This window comes from Aedes albopictus, chromosome 2, assembly GCF_035046485.1.
Source record: "Aedes albopictus strain Foshan chromosome 2, AalbF5, whole genome shotgun sequence".
Classification (NCBI taxonomy): Eukaryota; Metazoa; Arthropoda; class Insecta; order Diptera; family Culicidae; genus Aedes; species Aedes albopictus.
The window spans coordinates 463,083,264-463,102,409 of record NC_085137.1 but is presented as its reverse complement, the minus strand read 5'-3'; the positions used below and the strand labels follow the sequence as shown (position 1 = coordinate 463,102,409).

Genomic DNA, 19,146 nt, shown 5'->3' with positions numbered 1-19,146 from the left:
TTATAAACCCTTTGGTATTATTGTAGGTGACTATATGCCAAACAATTTTGTCGAAGACCGCGAAGTGATCCGACGACTGTGGAAAAAGTTATACCCTAGGCAAAGTGAGGCAAAGTATTGAGATTTCATTATTGATATTATTCCTTTACATAGCTCAGCTTGGTTGGGAAGGATTTGATGCCAACTCTGAGTTCAACAGGTTTCAAAAAACCTTCCATGACGAAGAGACAAAACTGTCGAAAATACGTAAGTTCCCCTACAGCAAGGAATATTATTCCAAAACGTTTTCTGAATCTCTGAAAGTGGTCCTTCGACATCTTTGATGAGAAATTATAAACAGCATGAAATCTGAAAATTAAAATACACATAAATAAAAACAGAAAAGTTTATCATCTTGAGGTCTAGCTCCTGAAATCCTGATCAACTTTGACAGAATAAAATTTTTCAATGCGATCTGATTCTCGAGATACAGAAGTTAACGATTTCTAATAGGTTACGCTCCCAAAATAATCCTATTCGAAAACAACAGATTATGGCACCGATTGATTCTGTTATTTTTGTTTTCACGCGTGCTCATTTCTAACAAAAATACAAAAATATTTTATTTTATTTTATTTCATTGATGCATAAGGGGGTCATGGGGCCAAGTCTCCAATGCAAGTCCAAGGACTCACATTTTCCATAATACACCGTGGAATTTGGGAGTAGGCATTGCAACCTCTTTAGCCAATTCTAACAAAAAATACAAAAATATGAAACAAAACAAACAACGCTTGAATCACCTTGAATCCTTCGTTTTCGTAGGATGAAAATGGAAGCCACATGCTTCATAAGGGAATCAATACCCTACTTAATAGTGAGTCGCTGCGACATCTATCGATAAGCCTAGACAAAATTACTTCATCATCGGATTGCTTTTCAAGTCCTGATCAACTTTGCCGAAGACTAAATTCTCAGTATAATTTCTATGACTGTTGCCGCTGGGAACACTGTATTCACTCTGATGACAGTCAAATGTTACTGCGACTGACATGGGAGAATTGTGTATAAGAGAAAAGAAGAACCAAAGCTTTGAGGCAGCAAGTGACTTGCAAATCCGTGCATCCTTAATGCATTTTCGTTAATTAGTGCGTCTTAAAGATAGTGATTTACTTTAAACTATATCTAAACAGGTAACAGTGAGTGAAATAGTTGAATTGGTTCTTACTCTATTTACTTATATAAATTTAACTGGCTTACAGCTCCTAACTGAAATGTGGGCACTATCTGGATTACGATGCCAACTGCAATTTATTAATTCCTAAAAGTAACTATTTAAATCCATGCAACATAATCCTAGCTTATCTAAACATGCATTCAATTACAGAAAGAACTAAATGTTATGTGTGGTTGGGAAGCAATTGGACATTTACGCGGTGAAAACACTGATAGTGTAAGTTTTAGTTTATATATATATATTTATACCTAACCTCACCTATGCCTTACCCTACCCAATGAAATATATTTACAGTTTAAAGCTGTACTCAACCGAAGCCCGATGTTGAGCCTGCTAAAAACCCAGTGTCCGAAAACCCAATTTGCCTGGCGCCGTAACAATGACCTATTAGCACCACCCAGCGGATAAACAGAATCAAATAGCTTATCATCGGATAACTCTTGATGTCCTCATTAACTTGGCTGAAAACGAAATTCTTCTATGTGATCTGATTCTCGAGATGCAGAATTTTAGAATTTCTAAGGCTGTTGACGCAACACCTATCAAATTAAAATGTTTCATGGTCACTAGCGCCACCTACTGGAGCTACAGGGGATGGCCAAAATGTTTGGGATAGGCAACTTTTTTTCTCCCACAAAAAAATTCAGCATGCTGTAACTTTTCATGGAGTGCATAAAAAAAACTCAAATTTTGACTGTTTGTCAACCTATTATGTGTGCATCATTGGTACAAATTTGGGCTCGATTGATTAATTTTTCGTGAAGTTAGAACCGTTCGCGTAAAACACTATTTTTTAGACAACTCATTTTTGAACTGTCATATCTCGGAAACCAGTGAACCGAATTGAATGAATTTTTTAACGTTTAACAACAATATATTGATACTTAATACGACGTTATAAAATGTAATATTTTCTCACGGCTAATTAAGTTATATCGGGTTGAAATTTTTACCTATATAGAGGAAAATAAGTAAAATTTTCAATACCACACAAAAATTATCAAATGTGTTCTTCCTTTAATCTAAATAGGATCTGATATATCTGATTAGAGATAATTTGAGAACAGAAGTGGAAAATCTTTGGATATCAACACTAACATTTATTGACACTGATGTAAAAAAAATAATTTTTTTCGAGAAAAGTCCAAAAAGTGTCAATCCACGATAACTTTTTTGAACGTTTAAAAAGTACCTATGTTTTAAAAGTTCGTGAAGCATTTACATATTGTTAGTGTACGTTCAAAATTTCATTCAATTCGGTTTGCTGGTTTCCGAGATATGACAGCTCAAAAATGAGTTGTCTAAAAAAACGTGTTTTACCAGAACGGTTCTAACTTTGCGAAATATTAATCAATCGAGCCCAAATTTGTACCAATGATGCACACATAATAGGTTGACAAACAGTCAAAATTTGAGTTTTTTTTATGCACTCCATGAAAAGTTACAGCATGCTGAATTTTTTTGTGGTGTAGGTTGACAAACAGTCAAAATTTGAGATTTTTTGATTCGTTATAACATGTTGAACTTTTTTGTGAGAGAAAAAAAAGTTGCCTATCCCAAACATTTTGGCCATCCCCTGTATGTATTAAATTAAGTCCTATTGGAGAGAAGGGGAATTCAGGTATTTTGGGCAGACCGTTACGCGTATATGATATGGACATTTACGGCAAAATCAAATGTAAATGTCCAAAATATATACGCGTAACGGTCTGTCCAAATTACCTGAACACCCTAACTGACCTCCTCTACAACTTTGCTAACACTAGCCTTCCAAGATGCCTAATTTCTTCACGGTAATTGTAATAATTATTGATTTATAAATAGGGAATCGCGCCACTTGGGCGGTGGCTTCTATATTCGTCTGTTTTCCACTATAACTCAGTCAAATTTGAACCAATTGACACAACTTTTGGAATGTGGTGAGATAGGTATAGTATCTACCCGTGTACAACATTTCAAGTAAATTGGTTCACAATTGACTGCGTTAGAGTCCGCCCTATGTTGCTTATCCTTTGACAGATACGCGTATTTCGACTACCACTTGTAATCTTCCTCAGTGTCAGTTATCCACTCTAGAGTGGATAACTGACACTGAGGAAGATTACAAGTGGTAGTCGAAATACGCGTATCTGTCAAAGGATAAGCAACATAGGGCGGAATTAAAAGGTACGAAACTGATTACACTCATTCATAGAGGGTATTCTGCTTAGAGGGTTCGAAAAGTCGGTACAAGATGAGTTAGAGTGGAAAACAGACGAATATAGAAGCCACCGCCCAGACCACTTGGTGTTTGAGGCATCTTAACTTAAAATAGATCGCTAGGCGTAAATGGGTTAAACATAGGTATTCCCAACCAGCATTACAACTGAATAATTCTTCATATCAACTGTAAGCATTACTAAAAATTTTATAACACATAACGGAGTTATGTTTTCCTACCACGCGTATTGCATATCTGACAGGCGCTCTTCTCCTCTCTCGTAGCATAAATTCATGCTCACAAATACTAGCAACTTTTATGCTTCTGAGAGAGCGTGTGTGGTCAGTCTATGGGAACAGCAACAAACCTACACAATGGTTGCATATTGACTGCCAGATGTTTGTATAGTTTGCAAACCGGTATTTTTTGTATACCTACATATCGCGCGATAGGGAGAAAAAGTTATAATATGCATCAATTATTTTAACTTATGCAGTTTAGGAAAAAAAATCACAGATACATTACTAAAATTGTTTTGGGCTAATTGTAGTGATACTAACTCAAATCAATACAAATATAATTTGTCAATTCAGATTATGAATATGAACTCACATACGCTAGATTATATACAGTTTTTGATGCGAAACTAAAGTACTGGTACATTTTTAGTAAGTTTGAATTAAAAATATTCAAATTGACATTTTGTTTTTAAACTTTTAACTAAATATCTCAGCGAAATTCTCAATTTTGTTTCATACTGCATGTATTTATTTTTAAAATTCTTCATTCAAGTTACAAAGTAGAGACGTTTTTGTTCAATCTTGGAGGAAATTCGTTTCTGGTTTGCTATTTATGCAATGTCTTTAACTTTTGCAGTGTTATGGTTCTCTTCCACGTAAAGAGCCTTGACATTTTAGTTGTTTTTGTAACGTTTTACAGAAATCCAAAATAATTTTTTTTTCTCTTTTGTAAAATATAGTTAATGTTTGTACCTCTTTCTATAATTTTCAGTAAAAATAAATAAGTTAATGAATACAAAATAAAAAAAGAACAATGTTCAGACTACAATATAAATAACTTTTCGATAATGTCATGTATTATTTGAAGATAGATATTTAATACAGCCATTCAGATCTTTATTGACATGAATATGTAATAAATTCTAACGTAAAATGCGGCGAACAACAATAGTTGCTGAACTGGAGAATGGTATCTGACGGCGTAGCATGATTTACGAATTGTACCAAGTATATGTGAAGATCGATATAGTGAAGCGAATAAAATACGGCAGGCTGCTATGGGCTGGGCACGTAGACCGTATACCGAAAGAAAGACAAGCTAAAATCATATTCAGCAGAGAACCAGGAAGGGACCGTTGGCTTCATGGAAGGCCGCGCACACGTTGGCTTTTACCAGTTGAGGGCCTAAGAAATCTAAACGTTAAAAGTGACTGGAAGCGATTGACCCAGGACCGAGACCTGTGGCAATGATTCTCCGCTACGAGTTGTAGCCAATCAAATATCAAATAAGTATTGAATAAATAATTGACTTTGATGTGATGAAGGAATTAGTAAGTACAAAAATATTTTGAAACCAAGCTGATTTGAATCAGAGGTCTCAGATTTGTAGAAGTCTGTCGTCGAAACAGTTTTTTTTTTTTTTTTGAGAAATCCCCAAGTCGTATTCTCAAAAAGCACATTTTACGCCGCGCTCTCCCTAGCGTACAACGACCGAACGAAGATCCAACAACACTGACTGTAGTATGTAGCGAGCGAAGCAATCAACTGTGCACGGAATTCCACTGGTCACTTGGTCAGTCAGTCATAGCTTAGATCTCACCAAGTGCGGTCGTGTGTGTCCCAGTAAACCAACGTCTATCGTCAACCCACCGTCAACAGCTTAGAGACTTCCTGCTACATCTCATTAAAAGGGGAATTGATTTTTCTTTTCTTTCGGCTTTCATAGCAAAAACAGGTAAGTCATCCTCCATTGTAAAGTGTCTACGTGTCACAAAATTTGCGAAGATGGGCTTTTTAGTTTAAAAGTTTTGGTTTGTTCGTGTCTACGAATCCTTCTTCTTGTGCCTCGACGCTAGTTAATACCATTTTGAGGGCTGCGACCATAGTTCAATGGAACGTCCGGTACATTAGATAACACCACTTGACTATGCGGAGTGGTTGTAAATAAACAGGTTGTTAGGCAGAAGTGCAAGTTACTGCAAATAGTGACACTTCACGATGACCAGATTCGAAATCAGCCTGCTACGATGATACACCACTCCATTCTACATACCTAGCATTAATTTTCGCGACCATCGAAGGGGTGTGTGCGCTTGGTTACACGTCACTAATGCCGGGCGCGTCGATGGTGTCGTGTAGTGTACGGACAGACAAATTAAGAATGCGAATTAATGCCGAAATTCTGCCGGGTGATAACAAGAACGCGAAACCGGTTGGAGTGTTATGTAAGCCGTCGGCGATGATTTGGTAACTTTTAAAGGTGCCTTCCCGCAAAGGGGGATGGAAACCTTCGAAAAACAGTTTAACTTGACAACCAAACTAATGCACCTTCGTTGGTCGTTACGATAAGGGTGTGAGGTTGGGGGAACGCTTTTTAGACTGCTCCGATGATTACAATGGGTATGTAGAAAATTAAAAAAAAAATGTTTTGCAACAACTTACATAAAATGAGGTTTCATAATGTAACGAAGATAAGTTGCATTATCAACGTTATTATAAATTCATAAAAGTAGGTCATTATGATACTGAATTGAGTATTACATAATTTGAAATAGAAATTATGGCATACTGAATTGCCCTTGAAATTGCCTCACAGTTATTTATACAACGAGTAGCACGAGTAGTGATTATGTATTCCGTAAACCGAGTCAAATTGATCAGTCGGGGAATCAATTGTATAATTCCATACCAGGAGCTTCTACACCTCGTTATGGTCATAAACTTCTAACCTCATCTAGTTCATAGATGTCTAGAGATGAGTGTGCAGCACTATTAGTTTTTTTAGAATATGTTGGACATGCAATATTTCTTTTCGAATTTTTCAAAGAATTTCTTACATTGACCAATCCAAAAGCCTCTGTGGTAGTGATTTGTGTTCAAATTTCCCGTGTATTAAAAACTTTAAGAACTTTGTAAACATCTTTTGTTCTACCGTATATGGATAGGTTTGTATTAGGTTTCGTGAGACATTTTTTGGACAACTGAATCTATATATATATATATATATATGAGTTTGGTGTTTATTTGAGGCAACAAAACTCAAGAACGGATGAACCAACCAGCATGACTCTTGCAGGATTGGGTTCGTATTCGTGTTGGCTGTGTTTATATGTACAAAAAGTTTTTTTTTTTTCTGTATTAACGAGATTTTTAGCCCTAGGCTAGTTCATCTCGGTACAAAAAGTTACGAAAATGAGCTAAAAAAATAAAAAGTGCTGATTTTTTGTCACCGGGAAGAAAATCAGTACGATCGAAACGAAACCAATCTAGAGTGCGGTGCTTATGGGCTCAAAAGCTGTCAAACCACCACACGATTGGCAAGACCTGGCCAGACAAAGTTTGCCGGGACAACTAGTAGCGGATACATTGATACTAACACAGCGAAATATTTTTTTTGTCTCAAAAGCGAACTCATGTGTCTCTGACAGATTTCGAATCCGGGCTCAAGTTTGCTCCACCACGTAACAATTTTGAGCTAAATTTCAATTTCTTGAGTAAATCGTGTGATTTTGGGTTTTTTTGACAGCAAGCCATGAAGCATGGAAGCATTTTTTCAAAGCAATCAAATCAAAGTGTTGATTGTTAATCAATTAACATCTAAATTAACTATTTATGCCAAATATTTCGTTTAACCAAATCAAATTTGTTTTACTCCATCGATTCATTCATTCATTCATGTTCAATAATTTTCTTCACGGCCCCAATCAGTTATGCCTCCAGAGATTCATGAAGAAATGCATACAGACAGAAATTCATTCAGGAGTTCCTCCGGGTATTCTTTCACGTATTTTCTCGGAAATTCTTCCAAGCTTTCTTACAAAGATGCCTTTAGAAATTTCTCTAGATTTTTTTTTAAATTTCTCATAAGACTTTTAAGTTATACTTTACAAAACTTTAAGTGTTACTCCAAACATTTCCCCTAAAAAACTTCCATGAGCTTCTCCGAGTGTTGTTTCAGAAATTCCATGTATTTTGATAAGGGATTTCTCCAGGGATTCTTCTAAGGGTTTTTCAATTAGCTTTTCTAGGTATCACTCAAAGAATTTATTGAGCAACACCTTCTCCGATTTCTTCGGGAATTCCCTTATGATTCAGATCAGAAAAGAGAATTGTCGGACAAAAGAGGCACATAACAAGCAACAAAGAAGGCGCAGCTATTTCTCTTCATCCCATCTGGTAACAGATAATGGTAATGGTAACAAAATAGAAGGCAAATTCATCGCGTACTTTTCAACTCGTCAATGATCGATTACATTAGTTTACAGCATTTTTGAACTCGGTATGCTGATGATCATTTTTGGTGTAGAATCATGCCCTGAGTTCGAAAACGCAAAAGAAAAAAATTACAGTAGAGCGGAATTTTTTTCGACTTTCCATACAAGGCTGATGATTTGAAATCGATTTTTGTTCTATTTTTAAGCAAAGTCGCTCACTTCAAACATTTCATTCTCCGTAATCAATGCTCCGATTGAGCTGAAATTTTTACTGTAACTCGACTAAATATGATATGTCAAATAAACGTCGAGAAAGAATTTTTAAGTTGGGTTTTTCTTATTGAAAAAAAAAATACATTTCTTCAAAAAATTTTGGGAATTTTGCTAAAATTTAAGGAGATCGTCCCTAAAACAAGCCAATATCTTGAATTTCATCAATCTGATGCAAAACCTGTATTCAGATGATCGAATGGTATTGTATTCAGATTTTAATTTATGGAAAAAGATTCCGAATTGGTTGAACGAAACGCAATATATTTTAATTTTAGTAAATTACATATTTTGAAAAGTTGCAAAACTCGATATTGAGCTAAAACTCAAAAACTGTTCTACTTAAAATTTTTTGAAGGTCGGTTTCGAAATCAGCACTAAATTCTGGAGCAACATTTGTAAAGGACCCAAGAGGTCTTGTGTCTTTTTTCGAAAACACTCCGTAGGGCCTAACAGCAGCCCACCCACGCAAATGAACACCGTTATCCGAAAGATCGATGTTTGCTCTATCTGATAACGGTCTTAGTTTTTGTGAATAAGCTGATGGGGGCTCAGGAGCGACGTCTGAAGTCATTGTTTACCAATGCTTGTATGCCCTTTTCAAATGTTGCTCCAGAATAGTGCTTCAAAAATTTCGTTCGTTGACAGAAGTTCACGACTTTCGTTTTATTTTGTAAACTTGTGTTATTATTAACCTAGAACCGAAACTGTTCTAGGTGATGCTTTAACAGCGTTGCAGTATTTATCACCTCGAAGTAACCCATATGAAAATAGCTAAGCTTGGCTTGAACATCTTTAAACTCGTAGTGTATGATCTTTATCTTATTAAACCTATTCAAGTTGGGACAAACCTATATCGCATTGGGTGGATTGTCGCAACAAATGTAGGTTAGAACATTATCATTATTGTTGCGCGATGGTTGAATTTTAATTCAGTGTTTTTTTTAAGTGTTTCAGCTATTCCTTCAGGGGTTTTTTTTTTTAATAATATCCCAGAGATTTCTACAAAAAATAGACAGAAGAAATATTCAAAAAATACTTCAAGAATTCTTTCAGAAATTCCTCCACGGATTCTTTTTGAAACTTCTTCAGGAATCCCTCTAGATATATTTGCAGGAGTTTAATTTTTTTTTCTTTTAATGTCAGAGATTTTACAGAAATTAGACAAAAGATTTATTCAAAAACTAGCAGTCCCGGCAAACGTCGTACTGCCTGCCTACTCTGTTTTTTGACATCCGGTTCCATGAAGAAATGCCTCTCAAAATGGAATGAAATTTTGCCTGGCGGAATGCAACAGTGAAAGAATCATGTCGATCTGTTGACCCGTTCCCGAGCCTATTCGTGACATACAAACACCCTTCCATTTTTATTTAAAGATAGATTCTTCTTCAGGAATTTCTCTAGAAATATTTCCAGGAGTTTAATGTCAGCAAGGAATTTCCTGCGAAATTCTTAAATGGCGTTTTTATCTCAGAAATTTTTCTAAAGTTTTTTTTTTAATTCTGCAGCGATTCATAAAAAAATCTTTTAAGGACTCCACCAGGCTTCATTTTGGATCCTGCGGTTCCTTCAGAAATATTTCTTCAAAGATTCATCCAGGAAATCTTTCAAATATTCCTTCACGGATTTTACAGAAGTACTTCATAAAATTATACATAAAATAGAGAAGAATTTTTATTTTGGAAATTAAAGGAATTCCTAGAGATACCTCTGGAGATTTCAAGAAAAAATCCTGAAGATTCCTGAACAAATTTCTCTGATGTAATTTTTGGAGGAGTTTCAGCAGGCATCTCTGGGGAATACTTGGAGAAATTTCTTGAGATGTCTCTGGAGGAATTCCTAGAAGAATTTTATGGGAAACTTTTGGAGGAATTCAAGGAAAAATTCCTGGAGGAGTTTCTGAAAAAAACCCCTTGACGAGATTTCTAAAAGACACTCTTGCGGAATTGCTGAAGTAAACCTCGGGAAAATTTCTGTTAGAATCCGAAGTAAAAACTGAAGACAAAGGTATTGGAGGAGATCTGACCAGATATTTCCGGTGAAGTATCTCAAAAGAACTTCTTGCAAAATGTCTGAAGATATAAGTGGTCAAAACCTTTTCTTAAATAATCGCTTGAGGAATTGTCGGAGGGAATTCAGCAGAAATGTGCAACAAATTTTTAAGAAATTAAGGATTCCAAAGAAATGCCCGGAAATGTCGCGAATTTGCTGCAGTTATACCATGAATAATTTCTAAAGATATATTTATGTACTGGCAGCGAGGTTAGTTTTTATAGAAACTTATGATTTCCTTACGCCCAAAAAAGGCCACATTTGTTCTTTGGGTACAGAAAACAAATTATGTATTCAGTGTTGACGTTTTTGAAGGACTAGTTCTAATCTTTGCTGGGTTTCCTATCATATGGTACAGTTAGGCAGCATAATCAGAAGTTGTGGTCCACTTACCTTTCTCACTGTAAATTCTCAGTGACAGAAAGATTAACAGAAAGGTAAAAAAAAACCGTTCACTAAAATAAGATTGATCCCTCAGTGTATGATTCTCAATATTCATGATGCTGACAATGAATATTTTGCTCTCTGACACTGAAGCATATCACTAGATGGTGGTACACCCGTTTTATTTTTGTAGGGGTAGTTTGGTTTAGCCAATTGACTTGATTTTTATGGATAGTAAGGACTGTTCAATTTATAAAACGGACAACTTTACAAGGCTATAAAAAGAAGACGCGTAGTTCAAATTTAACCACCCTTGCTTCGCTGTTCAGTACGTCATCTTTCATTATAGTAATCATTTTTGAATCGAATAAAAATAGTTTTATTTTATAGAAAATCAGCCAGGTGTTACATGAGGTGAATTTTTTGATTGCTGAAAATTCAAAATAAATATAAAATTACTGTTCACATATGGTATATCGTTTTTAATATCAGAAAAGTATGTGCCATGCTGCAGCAGCATGAGCAATAAACACTCTGGCGAAATTTGAACTCAATTGGAAAATTGGTTGTTGAGATATTAAAGTCTCAAGTGAGATTCGATTTTTTGAATCAAATGCAATTGTAAAGCAAAAAGGGCATGAAAATATTAAATAATCAATTTTTTTATGCATCCTGTTGAAAGTGGGAATAATGTGGCTTTAAATGCAGAAAACTGCTTCTTGATAGCATTGCTGGTTTGGTTACTGTGCGCCATTACAGACACAGTAATCAAAACAGTTTCGTTCTCTGAAGGTTCTTCCAAATAACCACAGAGAACAGACATCCAAGTCCGGTTCCGAAACTGTGTAAGGAATTTAACGGCCATTTGAAATCGGCAACACAAGTGGCAATAGCGCGGCGCTGCAATCGGTTAATTTCCCATACTAATTTAATTCACCACTTGAAATGTTTCAATTCACCACTGACTGGCAATATGGTGTTTGGCGGTGTTAGTGATGGCACCGTGTATTGGTTTGCAACCTTACTTAAGTGAAGATGCAAATCCTTACACAACTTTCTGAATGAAATTTGTTCTAGCCTGGATGTCTGTTCTCTGTGAAATAACTATGCAACCTAAAGCAAATTTTGCATAACAATGATGTTGGAAATAAAAACTTTGCATCCGATTATTTTTATAAAAGGTGTACATAGGACCAACTTTGTTGCAAATAAATAATAACAAGATACGCTAGAGTCGAAAATCTGCATCAATGGAGCAAAAAGTATGAAATTTTTTAATATGACCATCTTTATGGATCAAATTTTCGATGAAAAATGCAATTAAAAGTAATTTTTTCTGCTGTATCATTCAGAGAGCAATATTCTGCTACTCTGGACAAAGTTTTAGCCGGGTCCGTGATTCTATTGCAACACAGGACTTAAATGAACATTTTTGAATAATTTCTATGAAAACAAGGCAACTCACTATATCAAGCCGGAGAATGCTTGGTGCATTATAACTGACCAACTATTGAGCTTTACCTTTAGTAGAATAGTATAAGATTCCAATACATTAAAAACATGAAATGTCAAATGTCATGAAATGTCCAGGTTAAGTATGTGGAAAGTTATGTCGAATTTTGAGAAATGAGTTTTTATTCATGTTTTACGAAAACCGCTTCAGTTACACAACAATGAACATTTTGCTTAATGTTATATTTTTCCCATATTTGAGAATAGCTACAGAAAGTTATGCAAAAAACTGATAATAATTTTATTGAAAAATAAAAAAAGATATCACACAAGCAAGTTGTCCGTTTTATAAATTGAACAGTCCTTATTTGCCATGTCTCACGGTGTACAAAATGTCATGTGAATTGGTACAAAATGTACTGAGTTATAGCAAAAAAAAATCGAAATGTGTAAACAGGAATCGGGTGTAGTGAGCAAACGTGAAACAACTGGAAAAATGATGTGAGCGCCGAAAGCGGCCAATCGTCCAAATACCGAATTATTTGAATCAAGCGTTAAAGTGTAATCGATGTAGAACGAGCAGAATGTGACTTCCATTTCTCTCTGTTTCCACACTTTTTACAGAGTATCTACTGAGAACGAATTAGATTCGATGCAAAGACTAGTAGTTTATTGTTATATTACTTACTTATACAACGAGTGTTTCATAAACTTTGGCCATTTTATGCGACTAAGAAATAATTGATACTGTATTTTATTTCGATACTCGTTACTAAATTTAATAGTTATTTATGTAACGAGTTGCAAAAAGTTGTTTTTTTCAGCACCAGTCGTACATTTAACCAACGAGGCTTGCCGAGTTGAATAAATACGAAGAGTGCTGAAAAAATCGAGTTTTGCAACGATTTCCATACAAAAAATTATGCAATGTTTTTTTCATTATACAACTCATTTTGCATAATATTCATAATTTTTCAGCACGAGTCGTTCATTATGCAACTCATTTTAGTTGCATTATAAATCGGTACGGAAAAGTAGGTCATTATGATACTGAAATGAGTAGTATAAAATAGAAGTTATAATACTGAATAGCATAAAAGAATACATAATACCAACATTTTGATTATTTGTTCTTAATAATTTTCGGCACAGTCTATTCTAAACACCCATACCTATTCCCTTGCCGATCGTTCGTCCGTCCGTATGCACAATATTCTGCTTCATCACGCCACTCCGAATATCGCTGTCCATCAGCCGGTATATTCGTGAGTCCACTATACGATAAGATTGTGGTCGCGGAGACGTGCTCATCCAAATGAGCTGATAAAGAGCGGAACGCACGATGTACATATATATATTTTTTGTCAAACGATCATTTCGTTTTTTTTTATTCTTTCGTTCCGAGACCATTATCGCGAATTGTGGTCAAAATTTTTACGCGAAGAATCATTCGACAATTGAGCTGAACAATACAAACACTACAAAGCCTTCATCAATAAATAACCAGAAACGGCTGGCTATGCGTGATTGCAAGTTTCTCGACAACCGGCGTGGCGTATGTGTTCGCCGGTTCGGTGCTGCTAAGGTCAAGGTTTTTTGGCGAGGTGCCTACAAATACTTCAATACCGTACGACGATAGCGTTCGGGTTGCGCGGGTTTAGAAGTCAGCGGTTAATAGGTGATGCAAATTACGCACGCTTTTTATGTTGAGGAAAGGAAAGTGTTACGTTTTAGGTAGATTGCATATAACATATCAACGGAATGGATTTGATACTAGGAATAGGCAAAATTATCGTAGCAGGCAAAATTTAATTTATGCAATTGAGTACCATAATTTCTATTTTATATAACTTAAATATTATGGTATTATAATAGCCATTTTTTCCAAACTGGTTCATTATGCAACTGAAATGAGTTGCATAATAAAAAATAGTTGCATAATGTTCATAATGCAACTCAAATGAGTTGCATTATGAACATTATGCAACTCGAATGAGTTGTATAATAAAAAATTATTGCATAAAATGTTGTATGGAACTCGTTGCAAAACTCGATTTTTTCAGCACTCTTCGTACTTATTTAACTCGGCAAGCCTCGTTGGATAAATGTACGACTCGTGCTGAAAAAATCAACTTTTTGCAACTCGTTACATAAATAAATATTAAAAAATGATTCAAATTACTGCATTTTTGTAAGTTCCACTAACAATTCCGAAAATTTGTTAGTTAATTATCTAGATGTATGTAAATGATACAAATTTGGCAACATTATTAGATTATTCTACAAACAGTTGGAACGTTTCTAATAAATTGAATGATTATCTGACAGCAGTTTTGAAACTGTTATATTTTCGCATTTAATTAACCGAATAATAACTTAAAATACGTAGTTCACAAGAGTTTGATCATTTTTTTGTGAAGTTTAAATATTACATGTCGCGATCATTTTGTTTATCCCATTATTGATCTGAAAGTTTGATTGCTGGAATGTTTCGTTGTGGAGGCATGGAGTTTTAAAATACTTTTGTTACTTTTTGAATAAATAACTATTATCAGTTAATTGACATAAATTCTACATGAATGATGCTATACTATGATATATTCTGAACCTTTTCTCTTTGCAGAACCCCCATTTAAAACATGGCAGCCAAGATCAAGGCCGGACCCGTCGTGGACATCCTGGGCGATGAGATGACCCGCATCATCTGGGACTCGATCAAGGAGAAGCTGATCCTGCCTTTCCTGGACATCGAGCTGCACACGTACGATCTGGGCATGGAGCACCGCGACAAAACCGACGATCAGGTCACGATCGATTGCGCCGAAGCGGTCAAGAAGTACAACGTGGGCATCAAGTGTGCCACCATCACTCCGGACGAGGCTCGCGTCAAGGAGTTCAACCTGAAGAAGATGTGGCGCTCGCCAAACGGAACCATCCGTAACATTCTGGGTGGAACGGTGTTCCGCGAGGCCATCATCTGCAAGAACATTCCCCGGCTGGTGCCCGGATGGGAGAAACCGATCGTGATCGGTCGTCATGCCCATGGTGATCAGTACAAAGCCACGGACTTTGTTGTTCCAAGTGCCGGTAGCCTGGAAATCAAGTTCACTCCAACTGATGGAGGAGAACCAGTCAGCTACGTCGTTCACGAGTACAAGGGACCAGGAGTGGCAATGGCCATGTACAACCTGGATGATTCGATTAAGGACTTTGCTCATTCCTCGTTCAAGGTCGCGTTGGACCGCAAGTTCCCACTATACCTCAGCACCAAGAACACCATCCTGAAGAAATACGATGGCCGATTCAAGGACATCTTCCAGGAAATCTACGACAAAGATTACAAGGCCCAGTTTGAAGCTGCAGGAATTTGGTATGAGCATCGTCTCATCGACGATATGGTTGCCTACTGCATGAAGGCCGAAGGTGGTTTCGTGTGGGCTTGCAAGAACTACGACGGAGATGTCCAGTCTGATACCGTTGCTCAAGGTTTTGGATCGCTGGGTCTGATGACTTCGGTTCTGGTCTGTCCGGATGGCAAGACTGTTGAAGCCGAAGCCGCCCACGGAACCGTCACCCGTCACTACCGCCAGTATCAACAGGGCAAGGAAACTTCGACCAACCCGATTGCGTCGATCTTTGCCTGGACCCGTGGTCTGCTGCATCGTGCCAAGCTGGACAACAACGCTGAGCTGAAGAAGTTCGCTGAAACGCTGGAGAAGGTCTGCATTGACACGATCGAATCCGGTAATATGACCAAGGATTTGGCTATCTGCATCAAGGGCATGGCCAACGTTACGCGGGCTGACTACATGGAAACGTTCGAGTTCATGACCAAGCTGGGCGACAACCTGAAGGCTGCCCTGGCCTAAATTAACCCGAAACGGGAGTTGGGGTTCATGCATGCTAAAATGCGGGCATTTAACGCTGTACTTTTAGGATAAGCCGTACCACGGAATTCTCAGAGAAAGCTGTTGCTCGATACGTACTTTTTGTGTTGGTCTAATTGAATATATGTATTGCGAGATTTTTGTGTAGGTCTTTTTTGGAAATAAATCACATCTTATGACAACTAAGAATTTATTAACAACCCGGCTTTTTCAAAGAGATCCGAAGTAAGTGAAATAAAGGCATAGGCTCCCTCCTCCGGAATCGGGAATTGACTCAGAAAATCATCACCTGAATTGATTCCCAATCCGTCGCTACGATTCATGGGTTTGTTTTTGGCTACCTTCCGGGCGGTTTCCATAAGTGGTTCCAGTGGATGGGTCGGTAGTCTGCGAAATGGTCCCATCAACTGATGCTGCAAGAGGTAACTCATCAACACCAGCAGATGATCGTTACGGATGCCCTTGGCTCGAGCACAGCAGTTTCTATCGATTTGCGACAGAACTTCGATCCACTTGCAGGCAATCCGTAGCTCAGGGTAAGAAGTTAACGAGTGCATGTAGTACTTGGTGAGATACAGGAAGAATTCGAATTGCTTGTCCAGGAACTAAAGGTAAGGGATACAAAAAATGTATCAGAGAGCCTGTGCCATTTTGCTGTTCAAAAAACTTACTGTAGATCGAGCATCTTTACCGCCAGTACACTGTTTAACGTGAGATTGACACTTCCGGATGGCCGGTATCTTCAACTTCTTGTACAATTCCGACAGCAGCAACAAGTGGTCTTTCCACTCGGCCGCACTCACGTGCCACGCCGGCGGTGCGAACGTTGGTCTCTTGATCGACGATACTTCCGGCAGTTTGGTAACCGGTGCCGCATTGAACGGAGCCTGAATGTGTCCGCTCAGCAGACATATGCAAAGCATCATCAGAAAGCGGTTTCGCTTGTCGCGTAGATTGCGTACATTCAGGGACGGTTCCACTAGCTTCGTCAGCCATCGGTTGGCGTGCTCCTGCTCGTCGGGGTTGCGAAGGTTCGGGATCAGTTCATGTAAGAGAGCGCTGTCGAAATGGCGACGATGTATGGTTAGCGGCCATTTTACAATGAGTAGGTTTAACAATGTACAGATAGTTACCAATAATAGTGGAACTCCGTATCAAGAGAATGATCGGAGGGTTCGGTAATTTGCGAAGCATTGGCTCTGGAAATGTTTGATTTAGATGTTCCCGGCTTCGGTGTCGCCATCTTGACAATTTCTGTTTTAAGAATAAATCTAAGCCAGCTATGATTAGGAAAACATGGCATAAGATTGATGAATTGAAAGAGAATTGGCTTCTTTAACGGTGTTGAGATAATTCAATATTATGAAACTGCATGTCAAACTAAGCCGAAATCCAAATTTTCATAATTTTTGGGGCCTGGGAACCTATTTAAAAATCAATTTGAAGTTTGTATGGGAGCGATTTGTCGAATCACCCCTCGTTGTATTTTGTACTGGGCGGAGTTGTCAAACAGTTGCCCAGCTGTCAAAAGGTGATTTCAAAAAATCTCTTTGAAATTGATTTTAGGTACCAAAATAAAGCTTTAGAAATCTGAAAAAATCATAGTGGCTCAGAAAAAGGTTTCATATAAAATCAAAAAATCATTACATTTTTCAAAATTTAAAAACCCAATTGTGGCTCATCCGGCTCAGATACAAGAGTTTGCTGTAAAACGTGAAACAAAAGCTTAAAATTCATTCTTTATTTGCAAAGAATATAATCGTTTTAATTTCCTGGAATAACATAACATAAGAATCAAAATATTGATTTAAAGCTTTTGTTTCACGTTTTGCAAAAGAACTCGTCTATCGAAAACTTGTACGTATGGTAAAAACCTACATTTTTTCCGAAGACAGTTCCAGGGTGGCCACACAGAATCAAAAATAAAATTCCCGCATTTTCCCGACTTTTTCCCGCATTGATTTCAAATTTTCCCGACTTTTCTCTAAATAGCTGAGAAGCTTGTAAAACTTCCAAGAATCCGAAGTTTTCGCTGGATTTGAAAAACTTCTGAAATATTCACATGTAACATATACCTACTTGAAATTTGCTACTTGCTCGGGAGGTCTTGTAACGTTATCTCATGCTTGAAGTTATTAGTGTCAGAATTTGATTTTTGTGAACTACTTAACATTCTTCGTGCATTAGCTGACGCTCACTTTGCTGACGCAGTACACGCTCAGCGTACCTGTCTAGATCATAATGACACCAATGCACGACTAAGGGTTGAGAAATGCTTAATGAAGTTCTAATAACAAATCTAATCGAATAAATGAAGTACGTCGGGGCTCGTGGCGTAGTGGTCCGCACGTTCGCTTCATAAGCGGATGGTCATGGGTTCGAACCCAGCCCCGGCACTTGCAATTTTTCGTCAGTTGCTCTTCCCCCCGAGAGCAGCTGACACCTGACCCTCTTCGGATCATATGCTCTAACGAACCCGGAAACTTGGATATCGGCAAACCGCAAATAGTAAATTAGGTTAAGTGATTAAGAATAAAAAAAAACTGAAGTACTCTGGTGAATTCCTTATAGCTTTCTACGCTATCTCGGAAACTCTGAAAATTTAAATGACGAAACTTTCTATGTAATTCTGGTACAACTCTTATAAGCGGATTGAATTATTGAAATGTTTGCTGGTGAAATTCTTCGAAGAATTTCCTGACAGATTTCTTGGAAGAATTTTATCGCTAAAATACTGAATAAATGTCTGTGATATTTTCTTACAACTCTGTTGGCAAGAAATCAGAAAGTCTAATCAATAATATGAGTTCAGAAAATAATTATCATATAAATGATATTTCGTAAATATTATAATGTCTTGTACAATCAAATTATAGTTTCTTCAGTAGGGTGGCCCACACTTATATGAAAAACAAAAATTTCGAAAAATGCTAAGTCTTACCTCCTAAATCAGTTGTGTTGGACTCCCAGAAGCTACGTTCAAAATTTGAGCAAAATCGGTTGAGCCTAAGGGGGCGCTCAAAACGCTTGAAGTTTGTATGGGAAAACTTGGCCAAATGTATTCAGAAATTTTAAGTTTTCGAATTTTGCCGCTAGGTGGCGCTGTAAGCGTTCAATAATCAAACCCTTTGGTATTATTGTAGGTGACTATATGCCAGAGAACTTTGTCGAAGACCGCGAAGTGATCCGACGGCTGTGAAAAAAGTTATACCCTAGGCAAAGTGAGGCAAAG

The 19,146-nt window shown here is 37.2% G+C and overlaps 2 protein-coding genes across 2 annotated transcripts; one reads left to right on the top strand and one right to left on the bottom strand.

Annotated features, from left to right (window-relative positions):
• Positions 1-5,229: 5,229 nt before the first annotated feature.
• Positions 5,230-16,103, top strand: LOC109407766 (isocitrate dehydrogenase [NADP] cytoplasmic). Its single transcript, XM_019680942.3, has 2 exons — positions 5,230-5,390; positions 14,651-16,103. Exon 2 carries the CDS (start codon positions 14,667-14,669, stop codon positions 15,894-15,896), a length of 1,230 nt encoding a protein of 409 aa, XP_019536487.1. The 5' UTR covers positions 5,230-5,390; positions 14,651-14,666; the 3' UTR covers positions 15,897-16,103.
• On the bottom strand, positions 16,088-17,246 carry LOC109418928 (uncharacterized). The gene is made up of 3 exons (XM_019693142.3): positions 17,048-17,246; positions 16,586-16,973; positions 16,088-16,519 (listed from the first exon to the last, which is right to left on the bottom strand). The coding sequence occupies exons 1-3, from the start codon at positions 17,215-17,217 to the stop codon at positions 16,097-16,099; spliced, it is 981 nt and encodes a 326-aa protein (XP_019548687.2). The 5' UTR covers positions 17,218-17,246; the 3' UTR covers positions 16,088-16,096.
• Positions 17,247-19,146: the final 1,900 nt, after the last annotated feature.